General features: G+C 37.2%; 1 protein-coding gene across 4 annotated transcripts in view; it reads left to right on the top strand.

The window, feature by feature from the left end:
* VPS35L (VPS35 endosomal protein sorting factor like) overlaps positions 1–19,814 on the top strand; it is a 55,901-nt gene that overhangs the window by 21,025 nt on the left and 15,062 nt on the right. For all 4 annotated transcript variants that reach the window (XM_054843594.1, XM_054843593.1, XM_054843595.1 and 1 more), the window contains 12 exons: positions 390–436; positions 2,525–2,636; positions 2,830–2,946; positions 3,275–3,328; positions 3,753–3,833; positions 4,699–4,761; positions 5,809–5,894; positions 6,961–7,041; positions 9,459–9,522; positions 11,561–11,659; positions 12,327–12,404; positions 13,518–13,632. In XM_054843594.1, coding sequence (XP_054699569.1) covers positions 390–436; positions 2,525–2,636; positions 2,830–2,946; positions 3,275–3,328; positions 3,753–3,833; positions 4,699–4,761; positions 5,809–5,894; positions 6,961–7,041; positions 9,459–9,522; positions 11,561–11,659; positions 12,327–12,404; positions 13,518–13,632 — 997 coding nt within the window. The remainder of the gene's footprint in view (positions 1–389; positions 437–2,524; positions 2,637–2,829; positions 2,947–3,274; positions 3,329–3,752; positions 3,834–4,698; positions 4,762–5,808; positions 5,895–6,960; positions 7,042–9,458; positions 9,523–11,560; positions 11,660–12,326; positions 12,405–13,517; positions 13,633–19,814) is intronic.

Here is a 19,814-nt window from a genome sequence, read left to right as displayed (position 1 = left end):
TGTGTAAACTGTAGCTTTGTAATTGCTTAACATAGTCAACAGGCTATTTTAATCTTAGTCTGTTTTGCGTTCTGTGGCAGAGAGTCACTAATCTTCACCTTTCCTGCCAGAGGTATTTGACCTGGCAGGCAAATAGAAATTATTTTGAGAAACAGCATGGCTGAAGGATTGCAAATTTGACTTCCATAAAATGCTGGTTTTCCAGTAGGTGTGTTTTATGTTGTACTACACCATTGTTTTCTTGTGTTGTAAATACAGGATAAGACAGGATTATTGGAATGTATTGGGTAGGTAATTAAAACAGCTTTTAGTAGACTTCACTACAATAATTAAAGCTGAATTTATTTGCAGAGTCTCTACTCACTAATTTTAATAAGTAATTCTTCCAGGTTCTGCTTACTGAGATGATGGAGAGATGCAAAAAATTGGGGAACAAGTAAGTATTTCACAATGTAGAAGACACGAGTCTGTAATGAGTACTGGTGAGTCCCTGTAATAAAATTCTCTCTCTCCCTTTTTAAAACACTTTTTGGATGTATAGTGTAGCTTTTGTTCTCCCAGTAGCTTACTAAGTTATGAACATGAACATCTGTTTTCCAGAGATGAGTTCTAAAATATGGTAGATTACTTCTAGAGCAAAAGTTAATTCATTTAACTTGTTGCTGTGTTCTGGCTCCTAAGCCAAAGTTTAGGACACGTAACGTGTTCTCCCTCAGCCATGCCTCTGATTCCTCGTTGTGCTTCTTTTTGCTCTGTTTTCCTCCCCTTCCTTCCCCATACCCTCCTCTGCCTACAGTCAGCCCATCCATACATTTTTGCAAGGGAAGTTGTAAAGCAGCTGACACCCTTGGAAGATGGCGATACTTAGGCGACTGCTTTTTTCAACATTAAAATGAGTATCCCAAATGTCTCCTAGAAGCCTGTGTGCAGGCTAATCACCTTCAGTGAGTAGTTCAGGAAGATGGTCTGAAAGTTTTGGATGTACTTTCCGAGCTGTGTGAATGCAATTTGGCCTGCTGATGAGCTATTCTCAGTTCATTTTATTGGCTAGGTAGGCTGAGTTCTGTGAAAGTTTTCAGCTACCTACGTTTTCCTGATGTGCTTTGCACAGCCCAAGTCTGCAGTGACTAGGAAACTATGATATGTTAATCACTTAGACGAGGAATGGCAGCATGGGCGTTCTGTGACTGAGCTAAGGAGTGTGGGGAAAGTGTTATTTTAAACATGTGATGTGAAGATGCTATTGTATCAGAGAGTATAATAAGGGTAAAATAATTCATGTACTCGGCTGTATTATTTTGTATAGGTGTTGACTTGTTTTGTGGAACTTATTTTTAAATCACCTTTTAGTGTTTCTCGTTGCAAAGATGGGCTAGGTGCCTCCTCTTTGTGCCCGCTTGCCCTTTGAAGGAAGGATCCGGTTTAGATGGTATATAAAGCACGGTAGTTTTCTTTTGGAGCAGAGTTCTGTGTTTTTATGCCTTCTCATGACTGTCAAAATATGACAAAGCAAGAGGCATCAGTATATAAATCTTTAAATAATCTCAGTATGTTCCATGAACATTGCAGCCATCTAGGTGAAAAGCGACAGCCTGCTTCTCTGTATGGCAAAGCATTTACCTAGTGAACTGGAAGTACTTGTCTAACGGTAAAATGCAAATTCCAGTCAAATTGCGATGGGACCACTAATGCTCAGTCAGAGACACAGAGGATGCTGGGCTATTTTAAGCACCACACAGAATTTCCCTCAAGGTAAACCGCCTCGCATTCAGACTGTCTGTTTCAGACTCATGAAGGACACAGTGTTTTATGAGGCAGCCTCTCTGCTAACTCATGGCTGCGTTTGCCCAAGGGAATTGCCTTTTAGATGATATTAGATTTTGTTTCTTATGTTTGCATAATAGTATCAGTAAATTAGGTTTTACATTAGTGCAATGAGTTCACTCTTCCATCAGTCACTTTGGCTTGATAGTAATCCAAATACGGGTCTAGATGATTAATTGTAAATGTCTGAATATGTCATTGCCAGTTATCGTATGATAATGACTGTTTGGATTTATTTTAATCCTAAAAATGCAGCTGCTAGAAATCTGAGTTTTGTAACAAATATAGGAAAAACTTCAATGGAGATTTGCCCAGCCAAAGTATACTTTTGAACTGTAGTTAAAAAGAGTGAGTAAGTTTCTAAACGTGTCAGCTACTGCTGGTTTACCTGATCTTTCTAGCCAACTTCTGGTAAATGATGGCTTCAAAGAACTTGTGTGGAGCAAATGTTCTACAGGCTGGCTTACCTTTTCCTCATCTGATGGCTTAATGTTTTCTTGTTTTGCTTATGCACTATTACTCCTCATCAATGCAAGCTTGATTTGTGAGGGGGTTTTTTTTCTTCCTTCTCCCATTTTTTAAAATTTAGAGTAGATGCTGGACAGTTGTTTGTCTAAGAAGTTCAGATTAATGTAAATGAGGGGACAACAAACTTTTAGTTGATGTTGAGCTGTATTGATTTCTGTTATGTTCATTGTAGTGCTTTGCTGTTGAATTCAGTAATGTCGGCATTCAGAGCAGAGTTTATTGCTGCAAGATCTATGGACTTCATTGGCATGATTAAAGAGTGTGATGAATCTGGATTCCCAAAGGTAACTTTTTGTATGTAATTTGTGTTTTCTGACAGAGTTCTTTGTACTCTTAGTTGCCTACATAACTTGCACATCACTTAAATAAAAGGCAATTTGGTCCAAAAAAATCTTTGTGCACAGTCTACCTGCTAGAGCAGTGTTGGACGGGCACGTATCTTCTGCTTTTAATTTAAAATTTCTCGTTAACTTTCAGCATCTCCTCTTTCGCTCCTTGGGATTAAACTTGGCATTGGCTGATCCTCCTGAAAACGATCGTCTTCAAATATTAAATGAAGCCTGGAAGGTTATAACAAAGCTGAAGAACCCACAGGTGAGTTATTGTCCATTCTGTTTCACTACTGATTCTGTGTTCAGAGCAAAATTGTAGCCAGTTGTTCAGTAAGCATGTGCTTAGCATGACATGGTTTACCTTTTCTAGATACACACAGTAATATCTTCATATGATCCATGCTTTTCTGGGCTCTACTTAAGCATAACTTAATTCTACATAAGCAACTTTTGAAGTTTGTCATTAGTGCTACATCTTTAGGTCTGTATGAATCATACCTCAGGAGTTAATTTTTAAGGGTAATTTTTGCAAGTGTATTTCTCATAACCTCCTGTAAATATCGGTAATCATGAGACACATGTATTTCTAGGACTATATCAACTGTGCTGAAGTGTGGGTGGAGTATACGTGCAGACATTTTACAGTAAGTGAAAATTAGTTTGTTTCCTTTGAAGGTTTTCTGATGCAGGCTAAGTGGCTATGTTAGTAGTTTGGTATTAAAAATGGAAAAGCTATGACTATTCAATATAAGTGTGTAGGACTTCAGTAGTGAATGAAAGATGCATTTTCTTTCATGAACGATGAATAGAGACAAAAAGATGCAGCTTTGAAGGAGTCTTCATCACTCCCCAGCACTGCATATATCTTATCCTTTGATTTTAATGGCAGATAGACCAGTTTAAGTAAGGATTTACTGGAGCTACGGCTAAAGTTCCTGGCTTAACTAGAGCTCCGTAGAAAGCTGATGCTTTGGCAAATGGAAATACATTATCCAGCTGGTTTTCAGTGACTTTGTTTATGTGCTGATTTCATTACTGTATTTGGTCACCTCATTTTTCTCTACACAGAAGCGAGAGGTCAATACAGTTTTGGCTGATGTTATCAAACACATGACTCCTGATCGAGCATTTGAAGATGCTTACCCACAGGTAAAGAATTTATTTTGCCAAATCTGTAAAAATTTGATGTGCGTTTTCTTAGATGAAATAAATTCTTAAACGTTACTGATGTCTCTTACCACAAAATAATTATTTTTAAACACTGGCTGTAATGTGGGAAGCCTTTTGGAACAGGCTAATGGTGTGATTTGTTCCTCCTTTTTTCCCCACACATCAACCTTCCAGTTCAGAGAAATGCTAAAGCAGAATGATTTATGTATTTAGAAGTATCAATAGTTAACTCCTACATCAACAGTGTTGTTCTGCTGAAGAAAATTAGCAATCATGGCAGGCTGTTTAAACAGAAGTAAACCATAAAATAATCTTTTCCTGCTTGGCATCGTTAAACCTTCAGTTAATAATCATGTCCAGTTCTTGAGACTGCATGCCAGGTGAGAGGTGGATTAGTCGAAGAGATTCTAGAGGAAGGTTTTTGTGGTTACTTGGAGGGTAGATAAAGTGCCTACAAAAGAAGATTTAACAAACTGTTTTGAGGTTTTTGTGTGTTTATTTGGGTTTTTCTTAGTCTAGAGAGCTGGAGAACATGCAGACTATAAATGGGAAAAATGTGCCTAACTATAAAAAGTAAAGCATACATAAAGCCTGGGCAGGCTGGTCAGCCTCTGTTCCTATGAGTTCTGAAGAGTGTGTTGGAAAAACAGCTGTTAGGAGCAGCATAGCTGCAGCTGATCCTGCTTTGGGGAAAGAAATTACATTGATGAATGCTTGCAGAGTCTTCCAACCCAGTTTTCTATGAATAACTAGAGAAGAATAATTTCTGGTGTGGATAGTCTTAATTTAACTTGTATTACAATAATTCCCCCTTTTTTCTTCTTCCCTTTTTTTCCCCCTTTAGCTGCAATCAATTATTCAGAAAGTTATTACCTATATTTATGACTTCTCTCTGCTTTTTTCAGTGGTAAGTGATACTCTGTTTAATAAATTTGTAAGAACTATTTTGTAATGTTTCTGCAAGAGAATTTACCTGACTTGAATATTTAGATTGTTTGCAGCCTCACATAGCGTGAGGACTTTTTATCAAGTAGATAAGTGTAGAAACATTTTGGAAGCTCTCTGCTGCTTACTACTTGAATATTCATTATTCTAATTCCAATTTTCTATACTTTTTTCTCCTTAGGCTTAGTTTGTTTGTTACTATGGCCTAAGTGACGATCAATGGGAGACACAATACCACTGATTTGTGTGTGTGTGTTCATGTAATTGCTGATAGCTGTTTCTCTGTTATGCTGTATACTTAACATGCTCTGCCATAGGGCTTAAGTTTGGCATTGAAACAAAGTGAAACTTTAGAGAGGTCAGAGACTGGATATGAGGTAGACAAAGAGGAACAAAGACAGCGAGTGTCAAAGTACTGAAACCAGTTGAAGAGTAAAATTTCAAGACTAACCCTGTGATTTGGAGTCAAGTCTTATTCGTAAATTGCTCAGATAATTCTGACAAACTTACCTTCACTATATTCTTGAGATGTTACAGAAACTAAGTATTTCAGTATCTTAACAACCTAAACTCTTACCTTTGAAGAAAATGTGAATGTCTTGGACCTTCATATCTTGCCCTGGATACATGCAAAATGGTTGCTGGCGTGTGGCCTCTTTTCATTGTTTTTAATATCCTACCTTTTGTTCCCATAGATGTCTGAATTTGTCGTGATCTTAAGCTGTTTCAAGCGTATGATTGCTTTTAAAAAAATTGCAACATTTGATTCTGTGTTTTGTGTTTTATTCTGGATCTCTGCAATCAATAAGTTGATACACCTTTCAGCCATCAGTGCTTTTCCAGTTGTTCTACTCTCTTGTCCTTCAGGATTAATTACTGTCTTCAAAACAGATTAAAATAATTTTAACTAAAACAGCTCTGATTATAAAACTTGTCCAAAATATTTATTGTTTTAGTGTGCTATTTGTAAAATACCTAATTTTACTTGTTTATGTATTTGTACTTTCAGGAGAAATTTTTGCCATTTCTGGATATGTTCCAGAAGGAAAGCGTGAGAGTGGAGGTTTGCAAGTGCATTATGGAATCTTTTATTAAGTAAGTGGAGAATATTGAGATTAAATGCACTCTGGAGGGTCTGGGGAATGTATTGAAAGATTGCTAGGGAAGATGAGTCAGTATATAGGCCACTTAGCTTCTGAAGGTGTTCTAGGCTATGGGGAAAAAAAATGAAAATGCATCAATTTTGTTAATCTATTGATTGACTGTTTAACTGTTCACAGAGCAAGCTGAAATGGAAGTAATCGCATTGATGCTGACTTGCTGTGGATTAACAGAGTAGTTGTTCTCTGAGCTTTTTTAAATTTATGTTGCCTTAGTTGGTTTATGAAAATTATTTCGTATTCCAGCTGATGTGAGAGCAGAGAACCGTTACCTTGGTATAATGGAGGAAGAGAGACAGTTTTGTTACAGGCTCCATTATGTAGAAAAATGGGTATTTCCACAGTTGAAAATGGACTTTGACAATATTTGAAGATGAAGCCTCATCTTCTAAGTCAAACAGTCCTTTTCTTTTCACACAATTAACAGGTTCCTTGAAACATATTTTTTCTTTTTCACCTCCCCTTCAGATATTTATATACACTGCTAAGCCCCCCAAGCCTTCTCTTCTCGAGGCTAAACAGTCCCAGCTCTCTTGGCCTTTGCTCATATGAGAGATGCTGCAGCCCCTTAATCGTCTTAGTGGTGCTCCACTGCACGTGTGCCTCTGTACCTAAACGTGACATTTATCCTTCCTGCCTGTCCATCAGTAGCTGATGTTGCTTCTTGCTTGATCTAGGATTGCTTTGTTTTGATGTTCTTGGGTTGCCTCGGTGTATCATGTCTCTAGCTTGTTGTGTCCCTTAGGGAGTCAGATTCTGTGCCTTGGCAGTAAGGCTCCCTGTATTAAGATAATATCTCTTGACTGGCGTTTGTTGGAATTGTACATCTATTAACCATGTGATCTTTGGAGTTCTGTTGGTTAAAAAATGAATATAAAGCTTGCGTAGTGTCATACAATGCTGATGACTGGAATTATGCATTACATCAGTGTTATTCAATGCATTGTTCTTCATTTTGACAGAGCACAATTTTTCATCACTTTTTCTAAAACATTTTGTAGGCATCAGCAGGAATCTACAAAGGATCCTGTTATACTCAATGCTCTTCTGCATATCTGCAAGACGATGCATGATTCTGTGAAGTAAGATTAACTTTACTCATACTAATAACTGTCATTTATGCAAAATTTGGCTGCTTGGTGTACAGTTTCACATTTCTGAGGCTGTTTGTTTCATGGTGGATTAAGACATGAATCTAATTAGTGGTGAAGGAAGAGCTGTGCAGTGAAGTGGCAGCACATACCATTTGCTCTTATAATTATTACTTTGTTTTGAATACTAAAGCAGAATTTTAAAAGGAAAGTAGCAACGGTTTTGTAGAGTTTTCTACTGAAGCAGAGACACTAAACAATCCAATCTTTAAAAAATATTTTTGAGAGTGAAACCACTGTAATCGTTAAGTGAATAATAAACTATTTTTGAAATTTAAGTGAGTACGTAGCTATTAAAGCACAGATTGCCATACTCAGTTATACCTTTTTTGGGGCCACTTTTTTCAGCCATTACAAAGGGGTGTGGACACCTGGAAGATCTCTAGAAATTTGAGCAGGGGAAGTAGAACAGAGACGCTCTTGAACCATCTATGTCTTTCCCCTAAATCCCCTTCACTTTTCCCCTTGACTTTGAGTGCCGAGGTTGTTAGGGATCCTGGGTGCCCTGTTGCACCCTCACTGAATAGCAGTTGTGCAAAGTGATAGACAGTTGTGGTTTGCGGGTAGCTTGCAAAAATCACACAGAAATCTGTGCCTGATTGAAAATAGAGCCAGAATCACAATGCTGCAAATTTTAGATCTTAAGAGCAAAAATCTCCTTTTTTCTTCTGGTTTGGGTTGAGTAGAGTTTCTTTTGGTGCTCGGAGCCCAGAGCCTCTTAGCATGGCAGACCCTGTAAAGGAACTGCTAACTTTCTCAGCCTTGATTTGCCATGAATGCAAGATTTATTGCCAATAAAGAAGTCAGATTTGGCATGTTACTCCAATTTATACCAGCTAGAGTGCTTTATTTTGGGTTAGAGCATCTTATTTGGCTGTATATTGCACTAAAAGCCACTCAACCTTTAAATAGAACAATATATTGAAGCTAAAACAGCTTATTAAAAAAATTAAGTTGTTTATGGCAATCCATATTTGTGCTTCCTCTGACGTTTTGCCAAAACAATTTGATAGTTTCCTGGAATCCTTAAAAATCCCTTAAACCAGCAGTTCAGTTCTTTTCGCTGAGATAAGGTGATGTACGTCGTTAGCTTGACTCAGTTGTATCCTCTCGTATTGGCAAATCATCATAAATTCTAACTATCTTAAAGTAACTCCTGCATCTGTTTTTACGTTGTGGTTCAGGAAACTCCCAGCCCATTGTGTGGGGCTCGCTGACCCCCTAACAGCTGTGGGAGGATAACAGCCTTTGGACTGGCAGGGCGCTGATTCAGAATTGAACTGGAAACCTGTAACTGACCCGGAGATCTCATTACAAGTCTCCTGAGCCTTTCAGAGCCCATCCGTTGACTCTTTTGATTGGCAGTGCCCTAATGAGCTAATCGTGCTGAGATTTTCTTTCCTCCTTTACTGAATTTGTATAATAAAACTATTGTTCTCTTCCCATCTGGTGTCTGAGCTAGGAAATTGGTAACTGATATACTAAAGGTCAAAGCTGGAGCCAAGTATATAGTAGTAAAAGGATTAAATTGTATTAGTTAATTGTCATTTAACTTTTTGTTCATCCATTTTCAGTGAACAGGTTTGACTTACTGGATTTTAATGTGATGTAAATTTGTTTCAAATCAGATTTAGATTCTTCTGTAGACAAGAATCTAAATTCTGTAGACAATATCTGTGATAATATTGAAACGAAACTCTTTTTACATACCAGTTTAGTTCAGTTCTTACTAAAACATCAAAAAGGCAGCACTGTAACAAGGGATGTTAATTATTTTTTAAATTATGTGGCAGGGTTAGTAAAAAACCAAAACACCAAAAACCCCAAACAAAACTATAAACTAATGTTGTTTCTAAAATTAATACATGAACTATTACATATACTTTTTAAAGTGTATTTTAAAAGGTTTTCTCCTTAAATAGGATAACTTTCTTCTAAGAATAGATTTACTAATTTCTTTAGGTTTTTATAATTGGTTCCTACTCAAGTTCTCATGTTGTAACACAAGACCGAAGCCATTTGCTTGCTGCAGTAAAGCAGAGAAGAATGTTAGCTTGGCTTCCTTCTCATGCCAAAATCTGAGTTTCTGTAAAATGTAAAGACACTCTTAGCAATTTTTACTTTTTTTTTTTAATTTGGAATTTAGTTTGGCACATGGTTGACTTGGTAATATTCATATTAAAATTAGTTTTATTGCTTTATAACTAAAATTACAAGCTTAGTGGTCTTAGTGCGCAATAAATATTTTATATGGACATAACATTATATAAATTAGTATGTATCATTTGAACCTTTTACAGATAGATAAGCAATATTCTAAAATTTGCCATATACATTTTCTCTTATAGCGCACTAACGCTTGAGGACGAGAAAAGAATGTTAGCAGCTTTGATAAATGGATTCATAAAAATGGTGAGTTGACAGTTGTGTGCACCTGTTGGGCTGTACCTTATAGCCGGGATTTTCTTGAGATCCCCAGGAGAAACAGGTGCCCGTGTAGCTGAATCAGAGACAGTGTCTGACTTGCTTCAGACCGTCGAAAACCTCAACCCATGTATTTTAGTGAAATAAGTGTGCCTGTGTTGAAAGAAATACCATACAGTATTGATGCTGCCATGGTGCAGTATGAGAGTTTAAAGTGCACGTTGTTTATTTAATCATATTTTCTGCTGGTTTTTTAAATCTCATGTAAAACATGGTAAGTATTTAAAAGTTAGAGCATTTAATGTCTTGCCTATTAGAGCACCAGAGAGGTCGGTGATTTGTGTGAGTGAAGTTCCACTACCCACCTCTAAATGGAACCAATACCAGCTTTAAAAAACACAAAATAAATGTAACTTGTATGTTATTCTTATCTCTTTTTATATTAATTTACAAATAAGATAATTTGCATCATCAGATTAGTAGTCCCACAAAAACTCTGTTGTTTTGTCTTGAAATTAATTTTTAACCCTTCCCTCCCTCTTATCCCAGTAAAATCTTTTGTTCTTGTCTGTTGTGTTTGAGATGTCAGGTTGTTTTAGGGAGATGTGCTCAAGTTTTTTTTTATTCTCTAGCCAGGTACTCTCAATGCCTGGCTTTTTTTCCCCAGAGTCAGAGCTGACAGGCTTTGTCTCTACTTGTCCTCTTTGTTGCAATTCTATGGATTTATCTTTAGATGGTTGCTTTCTCTTCAGCTATAATATTTTGCTATTTAATATGTTTTAAATATAATTTTGCTTTATCAAGCTTTATGTGCAGTATAATATTGTGTAATTTCCTTTAGCTGGATTTCCCACGTTGAATAATATTTGATGTGGCTTTATAGTCTTGGTTTAAGGGGGGAAAAAATAAATCCCATAGCAGCAACATGACTAGTTATGCATTTTAAACTGGCGCACATTAAGATGTGGAGGGAAAAGCAGTTGTAACAGTCATCCCTACAGTCAGGCTTTTTTATGGAAAATTTTATATTTTTAGAGAAGCTTTCTTGACACTAGGGCTCCAGACTCAGCAGTTGCACAAATAGAAGAAAGGCCAAGACAGTTGTCTGTAATGTAAGAAGCAATCCTTTGTTTTCTGGTGCATTTCCTTTGATCTTTCACTGTATGGATTAAATGTAATTTTTATTTTAATTCTGTAAAAACTTCTTACGCGTGTAGCTTGAGAAATAATGAATAATGCAACCTTTACTTCTATTAGAAAAAAAATTCCATTTGAATGCATAAATGTAGACAGACTGCCTGGAGACTGTTTCTCTTGCTAGGCTTTTAATTGGCAGCTGAGACACTCCAGCTGACAGCTCTTGGTTTTTTAAAATCTGGAGGGTTGGAAGTAGAGTGTTCTCACACGAGGGCTGGTTTTGACTTCTTTCCTGCCAGCATGCACGGTTGCAGGCTTTTGCCATACTATATAAGCATATATTTATTAACCAGACTTGAGGAAAACCTGCTTTCCTTACTGGTATGTCTAGTTAGGAGAATGCTAACTTTTCTTGGAGGCCCTTTAGCAACTACAAATTACAGGAATCTGAATACAGATTCACTGATCTATTTCTGTTTTTCTGGGGGTTTTTTGTTTTGCTTTTTTAAGTATGATCTATACTAAGCCTTTGTCCCTGTTCTGTAAAGAATCAAGAGTTCTGCTAGTTTTGAAAACACTTTGCAAATCTACGATTTCAATTTTGTTTTCTTGATAAATACTAGATCTGTAAAGTAGAAGATCATGTGGATTATGGACAAAAAAAACCCTGCAAAACTTTCAGGTATCCTGGAAAGCAGGTAGTTAAAAGGACAGAGATTCTTCAGGTGCTATTCTGTTGTTAATGGTGTTTGGGTTTTTTTCTTACCAGTATATGGGGATTCTGACTTTTGAATATCTGTGGTTTATCTGCATGCAGTTTTGTATTTCTTAAAGTTAATGGCCTGCAATGGTAAAATCTAGGGTTTGGGTTTTTTTTTTTCTTTTATAGGTTTCATTTGGTCGTGACTTTGAGCAACAGCTGAGTTTCTATGTAGAAGCCAGATCAATGTTTTGCAATCTGGAGCCTGTTCTGGTCCAGTTGATTCATGTAAGCTACAATTTATCTACATTATCTTGATAAGTGGGAATATATTTGCCGTTCTCCCGTTCCCTGCCCAGATTATTGGTCTATGTCAAAATAAGTCTGAAATCTTTTTATCAGGTGTTTTTAAAGTAGACTTTGATCTCATCTCTCATTTTATCACCCCAGGCTCTGAAGTTCTTGCTTGACAGGCATGCATGATATCCTTGCAACAAAGCAAACTGGCTATTGTGCAAGAAATTTCATGTCTAATAAAATAAATGGCACTCTCGTGCATTCAGAATTTGGGTTCTCTCTTCTATAATCCTCGATTTAGGAGAGATTAGACTGTCTCGCTGCATATAGGCAGAGTCCTGCTGTGATTGGGAAGGTTAATCTCTGTTCTGTATTGAGTCACATGTCAGGTGAGCATTAGCTGCATCTGATTCCTTACAACATTGTATCTTCTCTTAAATTCTTTTACTATTTTATTTTTGTTTTTTTGTAATAAGAGCGCTAGCTAGCAATCACGATTTTTACACCACAAAGGAGGTGATGACAGCACCGTATCAGGGTCCTTTTTGACAGTTTCTGTTCTCTAAATGCATGCAGTAAAACATACAGTTTATTTGCTGCTGACCTAATAGATCTGCGCGTTTTTTCTTAATTCTTTGCTTTTTGTTTTTATGTGTAGTCTGTGAACCAACTAGCAATGGAAACAAGAAAGGTGATGAAAGGAAATCATTCCAGAAAGACTGCTGCGTTTGTCAGGGTAGGTCTGACTCTAATAAATTTGAGCCTACCTTCTTAGCAGATAATACTCTGCTGCCACCTAAGTTTATTATTTTTGCAAAAACAGTATGTTAGTATTTTTTGACACTGTTTGTAGTCTCGTTTTCTTTCATTACCATTGATCTTCACTCTCTAAAGCCAAATGCTGCCGTTTAAGGAAAAAAATATACCCAAAGCATCTAATAGCTTTGTGTTAAAAAAGAGCAGCAAGATCAACTCCCTCTCCAAAAGAAGGTTCATTGGAGAGGTGTTTGTGTGAGTTCTAGAAAGCTCAGCTATATTTGAAATAAAATACTTAATTTCTATGCAACTCAGTCACAGAGAGAATGGGAGATGGGGGGGAAAGAATATATTTAAACTTCTGTCTCATAATATCAGCGTTGATATGCTGAAATCACTATTTGAATTTCAAATAAAATGTTCCTTTCGGCTTTAGTGCCTCTGAGTCTGTATAGATATGCTCAAATGAGCAGAGGCCGTGCAAGTTGCTTGTGTTCCCCTCTTCTCACCTGAAACATAGCAACGAAGGTGTCTTCACCTTCACGTGTTGTGAAGATGTTTGCATATGCTACCATTAATTAATAGATTTTTGTTCACGGCACCCCTGCACAATGTCCTGGAGAAAGGATAGTTATGGTGACACTGGCCAACTTCTGTGTGCCTGGGAGCCGCTTGCTCCAGCAAGGTGTTTGGGGTGCAGCATGCTGCACGAGGTCTGCTCCCCCCGCCCCGTGTCCACCAGCGGGGCTGTCCCTGAGGACCAGGACTCTGCTCCTCTAGTTAGATTTTGGTCTTGAGCTGCAAGCTGCTTGCTTGAGGAGAGAGGATCTCTTTGAGCTAGAGTCAGAGAGTAAGTTTTGAGCTAATCCACTCATAATAACAATAACTACTACTATTATAATTATTGACATAATAATGAGAAGGTTGAAGTTGCTGATTTTGCACTTCACATAACGTTTGCTTTTTATTAAAAGTCTTTCCCAAAACTGACTTACAGATTTTGATTCCTAACCGTGTATAAAATCAGTAATGATTGCTATAATTCCGGAATTATAAGGAATTTTCTTCAGTTTCATTTTTTTATTTGCTTTAGGCTTGTGTTGCCTTCTGCTTCATTACAATTCCATCTCTGAGCAGTATCTTCTCACGTCTTAATCTGTACCTACACTCTGGACAGGTTGCTCTGGCAAATCAGTGTCTTTCACAAGGTAAGGCACGAATTTGTTGACTTAAAGGTTCTCCTATTTCAGAAATATTTCTAGCTGTGAATAATAACTTGGTTGAAATCACAAGTCATATATTTGTGATGTAATTAAAATACAGCCCTGTTTCAAGCACTGTGAAAACTTGTCATATTAAAGCAATTCTTCAATTCTAACACTAATCCTGTGATCTAAATAACCAAGACAGCTGACTCTAGTTGACGTAGTCATATCTATGAGGTAGGTTGTCCTAAATTACTTAGAAATTATGGAAAGCATGGAATGTTTTTCTCCTGCATACTTATGCAGGCACTCTAATCACAAATGATGTTCTTTATTATAACTGTGGAAAAAGAAACTAGTTAATCTGTGTAGTAGTTCACAGGCTGACAAAATCCCGCAACAAGCTGGAAAAGAATTAAAACTTAGGTCAAGGACACCAGAAACTTGCTATCAAAGCACATGTGTGATAAATGCTTAGCTAAGGAAATGCACCACTATATCAGAGTGAAACGATGGAGTAATACCAGATAATATGAAGAACAAAAAGTATCTTTTCTTTTTTTGATCTCCATTATTAGTTGAACCAGGGCCTGAGTACAGTTGTTTGCCATCCTGTTAGCTCAGTCTTAAGTAATTGGAAATTCTGACAAAAAGTGATTTGGGGGAAAAAAAATTGAGCTACTCTGGGACCAGAATGGGCCTGAAGTCTGTGTCACCATTTAATATGATCTTGTTCCTGTTCGTATCACAAATGGAAGACAGTTACCTATTCTGAAAGTCTTCTCGTACTTTTAACTGTTTGCAAATCTTTGTTTTCCTTTTTAAAGTGATGTCATTCTACTTTGTCTTGCAGTTTCCATACTGACTTTAAATGCTTTCCAATGGTAAATGCTTTTCCTTTACATGTTTTCAGTGGAGCTGTGAGAGTAATAAATTGGATTGCTTTGCAACATCTTTTATTGTGGCTATTAATTCTTTGTTTTAGCTCTGTGCTTCTTCCTGAGAGCTTGTTTTCCAAGCTCTGCATTTACCAGTAAGTTCCAGCTGCACAAACAAGCTGACTTAGGATGCTGATTAAGACTTTTTAGTACAGGGTGACTGTTGTATTTCTTTGTTTTGAATCTGATGCTGCCCATATAGCAAAGCAGAGGGATTTAGAGTAAAGCTGGCTGTTGTGTCCAAGTATGTTGTGCAAATAAAAGAGCTGCAAAGTCTGTTGTTGTGCACTGTCTGTATTGTGCAGTTTCTTTTTAGGTAACAGTTTACCAAAAATGGACTTGTTTTTTCTTCCTATGATGTTTTGTTTAATTGACCAGCTTACCTTATCCTTTGTATCAGTCTTTGTTACTGTTGCTGTGTTGCAGTGCATCTCTCGCTGGAAGCAAATCTAAAGCAGTTTTTCTGTAATATTCGGTCTTTGAGGACTATGTCCTGCCCATGTTGGGACCAACTCTGGGGTTTAATAATCTTTCAATTTATAAACTGCATTTCCACTATTTTTGTGATCTAAGTCTTCTCTGAGTGAGACTCCTGGGCCCCAACAATTGTCTAGATTTTTCAGTGTGAGAGTTTATAAACGTGCACAGCTGTTGCTTGACACGCGAACACAGTGCACTCACTAAATAATGAATAGGATCCCCACTCTGAAATCTTTTAAGGTAGCAGGTAAATGCAAAGTATTATGAACTCAATCTCAAATGTCTATCTATTAACCACTCTCTCCTGAATTTTACACCCACAAGAGAGAGGAGCATTTGGTCCATCTCAGCTTTTGTTGAAATGAAACGTGCAAAAAAACCCTCTGGTGTTCGGGAACTCCCTTCGTTTACCAAGGTTTTATTGTTACACCCTTTTTTACTTCCTTAGAAAAGCTGTTTTGGGCATAATTTGTGTTCAGAGACAAGTTGCTTGCATGAGTAATTTAGCATGTGTTAACCAGTTAGGCAACAGTGACACCAGTCTTGGGACTTTTTTTGTGAACTGTCTTTGCATATTCTGATGTTTTGTAGTCAGATAACGTGTCCTTGAAAGTTACCTTTCACACAATTTAATCTGTGTATCAACTGAATGCATTTCATGTATATAAGAAGTACTGATTAATTCATAACAGGAAATTTAAATCCAGTCCGTTAACTGAGTTAACTGATGCCAATTAGACACTAATCTACTAAAACTAATGCAGCATGAAGTGAAGTTTTAAGACTGTGCAATTAATGATAGCATTAGGCTAGGAGGTGAAATTGTGCCTTCTGTGTAACCTTTATTTCATGCTGACTGGAATTAGCTTAATCAGTTTAAAATTGGGAAGAGAAATAAAACTGAAAGGTAATGTACCTGATCTGATAGCTCAGTCAGTAGTGGGGCACGTGCGTGTGCATGTGCACGCAGCTTCTCTGTAAAGATTCCAGCTGTTGTTTTTAGCGAGTTAAATTCTTAGAATTTTTTTTTTTATTTTAATTTCCTACAGGGAGTCTAGCTATTTCAGTGAGTTGAGTTTTCACCTAAACATGCAACAAAATTGAATTTCACAGGATAGACTTCTGTTGGCAGTAGGAAGATTTCTCTAAATTGCCAATGTACCTAACTTGAAAAACGAATAAAATTACCTTTGGGGTAGATAAGGGGAATTTAAAAGATTGCTTTTTTTATGAAGAGGATGTGTGGGTTGTAACAGTAAATAGTTTGCTGACCTGAGGATTGCACTGATAAGCTACCAACAACTGGAGAGCTACGGCGAATCTGCTTGTAAGTGGAGGAGTTTGGGTTTTGGCTCATTCCCCATCTCGAGGGGCAGCGGTCACAGAGCATCGGTCTCTGTGTCTCGCTGTTCCTGCTTCCTCTGTCGAATCAGAGCCTTGTCCCCTGGGGTTTGCCACACCGTTAATCAAAGCAACTCTGTGGTGCTTGTTTGAACTCACCCAAATACTTCAGTATTATAAAACTGTAATTGTAATATTTCTTGGAATAGATTTTCATTAATACAATGCAATTGGGTCAGAAACATGAATTTATAGGCTCATGGAAAGTCCAGTATTAATACACTGATGGATGTCTGTCCAGGTATGTTGTTCAACGTGTTTTAAGCACAGCTGTTGTCTCTTCTGTCTCCACCTCCCAAGAGGTACTTTAAATAAAATGAATCTGTAATTACGTTCAGAATGTTTTAGGTGATCTTGTCCTGGATGCATAGTTTGTGCCTCTGGAAAGCCTTTTAAAAGCCCACCTTAGAAGGGAAGATGCTAGATTTTAGAGATGTGCTTTTCATTTTTCTTTAACTGGGCCACAGAAGGCTGCATGCTGCCAACATAGAGTAATAAAATCTCATCAGTCATGCTTTCTGTCACAGGGAGTGCTTGGCCTAAATTGAGATGAAATGCATGCTCCGTTGTGTCACTCTTCTGGATTTCTGAGATATAGGTGTTATTTTAATTGCATGTATTTCCTCCCTGTGGAAATGCTGCTTTTGCCTGTCAAAGAACAGACAGCGTGACTTTTTAATTGTTGGTCACAGCATTCAGGAGGCGGGTAGAGATGACACAACTTTCTGGTAATGTGTGTTGAGCGGCATTTTTATTTTAAAGGCTGTGAAGTCCTTGCCTCGCTTCAGAAGTAACACGCTGAGTGAATAAAGTAATTCAACTGACTCCGTGTGACAGATTTCACTGGGATATTGTCAAACATAAAACTTTATAAAAATGGAGAGTCTTTGTCCCCCAAATTAACTGACGCGGATCTTTTATTTTGTTTAGCAAATGCAGATTTTAATTCTGAAGCGTACAGTACTTAAAGTACTTCTAGATATTTGTTCTGTTCTTCAAATGTAGCTGAAACACAGTTTCACTAGTAGATTGCAAAAGGAATTTCTTTTTTTCTGCTTCAGAAAATGTTACTTTTCAATGAGTGTTCTCTAAATATGACAGACTTCAGCTACACTTTGGAGAATGTATGGTACGGAATATCTAATAAGCAGTTTTTAATCATAGTCTAATAATGTTTTAGTGTATTTTCTCAGTAGCATGAGATAACAATTTTTAGTATTCCTTCTTAATCTCCTAAAATCTTTATAGATCTGATGAATATAAATAGACTATAAATAAAGAGAATTTAAGGTAAAGAATTTAGAGAAATAAGAACCTGAAGAATTTTTTACAGATTTTGGGACTTACTGGATCATGCTTCTCTGGTGAGATCAGTACATGCTGTTACCTTTTTAAATCCTGTTTTCCTTGAAGGCAGCGAAGTAGCTTTGGGAGGAACTGATGCGATGCTGTTTTCCGTGCTAGTCATACTAAATGTTGCTTGAACAAAATTATGGCTTGTACTGTTACCTGAGATTTCCACAGCTGAAAACTTCTCCCATTCACACAGTTTTTATTTGTTCCTCTCTTTATCTCAGCCAGTAGCTTTTCCATGTGATGTGAGAGGGATGACATCTCAGTCTCTGTAAGCTTTTCAGACTAGCATTTCATATCAGTTTGTCAGTTCTTCAAGTCTGTCTAGCCCCTGACCTGTTTTGGAAAGTGTCTAGCAGCATCTACTAAGGGAGCGTAAAGGAAACGATAACGTAGAATGATGCTTCCTAGCTTTCACCTGCAGGTGGTCTAAATACATCCTTCAACACAGGTTGCATATGGACCATGGTGTTTAATAAAACAGGTGGACCAATCCTTAGGAATTTAATTATTTTGATCAATTTTTACTTTTTAGCCTTTGTAACTTCATGTGACAATGAGTTCCACCGTTACATGCTACTTGGAAATCTACTATTAGGGATTTATTTCTGCATGTTTTTTTAAATGTTAGCTGAGTGTTTCAGTGCATGCAGCTCATTTACTAGTGGTGCTGTGAAAAAATCAGTCATTCTTGGTTCATTTTCTTTGTGCTACCTATGAGATGATGGAGTAGATAAGCTCCTGAAGAATGTGTGTCAGTATAGTCTTTTCTAATAAGGAAACAGTTCCATGCCTTAGCACCTTTTTTAATCTTCTATTTATCCTTTTGGAAATGGGAAGATCAGGACTGTCTTCCAGGTATAAATGCACAGCAGCTGTATAAATGATACAATGACACCTCAGTTTTCCATTACTGTCCTAATGATTCTTATAATTGCCTTGCCTTTCGACAGCTGTTTAGGATGTAGTTTTCAGGAAACCATCTATAATGACTCCAAAATCTTTTGTGAGCGTAAATAGCCTATTTAGAGCTTATCTTTGCATAGTTATAGCAAGGGCTGTTTCCTTCCCTGCATGCCTTACTAATATTAGATTTCATCTGCTGCTTTATTGCTCAGAATCATGAGATCCATCTGCGATGCTTTGCAGTCACGTTCCAGACGAGTCTGCAAACATTGTCACCTCCCAGCTCGCCGTAAGGACACGTCTCGCTGCAAAACCTTAAGGAATGCGGTAGTTGTTTCACTCCACCGTGAAAACTTTTTAATCCTGCTCCTTTCCCTCTCCACCCCATCCTTTATTAAGTTGTGAATCCTGCAGGAGGACTTTCCTCCTTATGTTTTGTCAGCTTAGTTTTAAGAGCCTTTTGTATGAGGGACATCGTTAAGTGTTTTTAAAAAAATCTAAGTATTTGCGTTTGCTGGGTCACTTTTAAATACAAACGTGCTGGTTCTTTGGAAAACTTGAGAGACTTCTGAGGAATGATTTCTCTCTGCAAAAACCATATTGACTCTTCAGTGTCGTATCATGTTTTTCCATGTGTCTGCTCATTTGATATTTTTTTCAATTTTTTTTCCCCACCTCATATATCCAGGAGAAACTACAGTATTTAACTATAGCACTTATTATTTCAAAGTTTCCAGTATTACTCTTTAAAGACTGCTGATGATACTTTACCTCACAGTCTTTAGGGATTACATGGAATTTAGAGAGGCAGGCTGAAATTTGTGGTTGGGTTTTTTTGGGGGTTTTTTGGGAGTGTTTTTAGTATGTGTTGCATTTACTGATTAGAGCTTAAGAATAAAATATCTTGTATCCAGTGTTCTTGCTCATACCGTATGATCATCCTGTACGACTCTTCCCTTCCACTTACGCCTCTGTATGCCTTTGGAAGTACTAAGGCCTTGCTAACAATCTGTAATCAAGCTAGTCCTAAAACTAGCACTAGCAAGCTTTATCTGCATAATTACCTTTTTATCTGCAGCTAATTCTTAGTATGAATTAATATGAATT

The sequence above is a fragment of the Grus americana genome, chromosome 15 (assembly GCF_028858705.1).
Source record: "Grus americana isolate bGruAme1 chromosome 15, bGruAme1.mat, whole genome shotgun sequence".
Taxonomy (NCBI): Eukaryota; Metazoa; Chordata; class Aves; order Gruiformes; family Gruidae; genus Grus; species Grus americana.
Note: the sequence above shows the minus strand (reverse complement) of the source record. Positions and strands in the feature narration are given on the sequence as shown.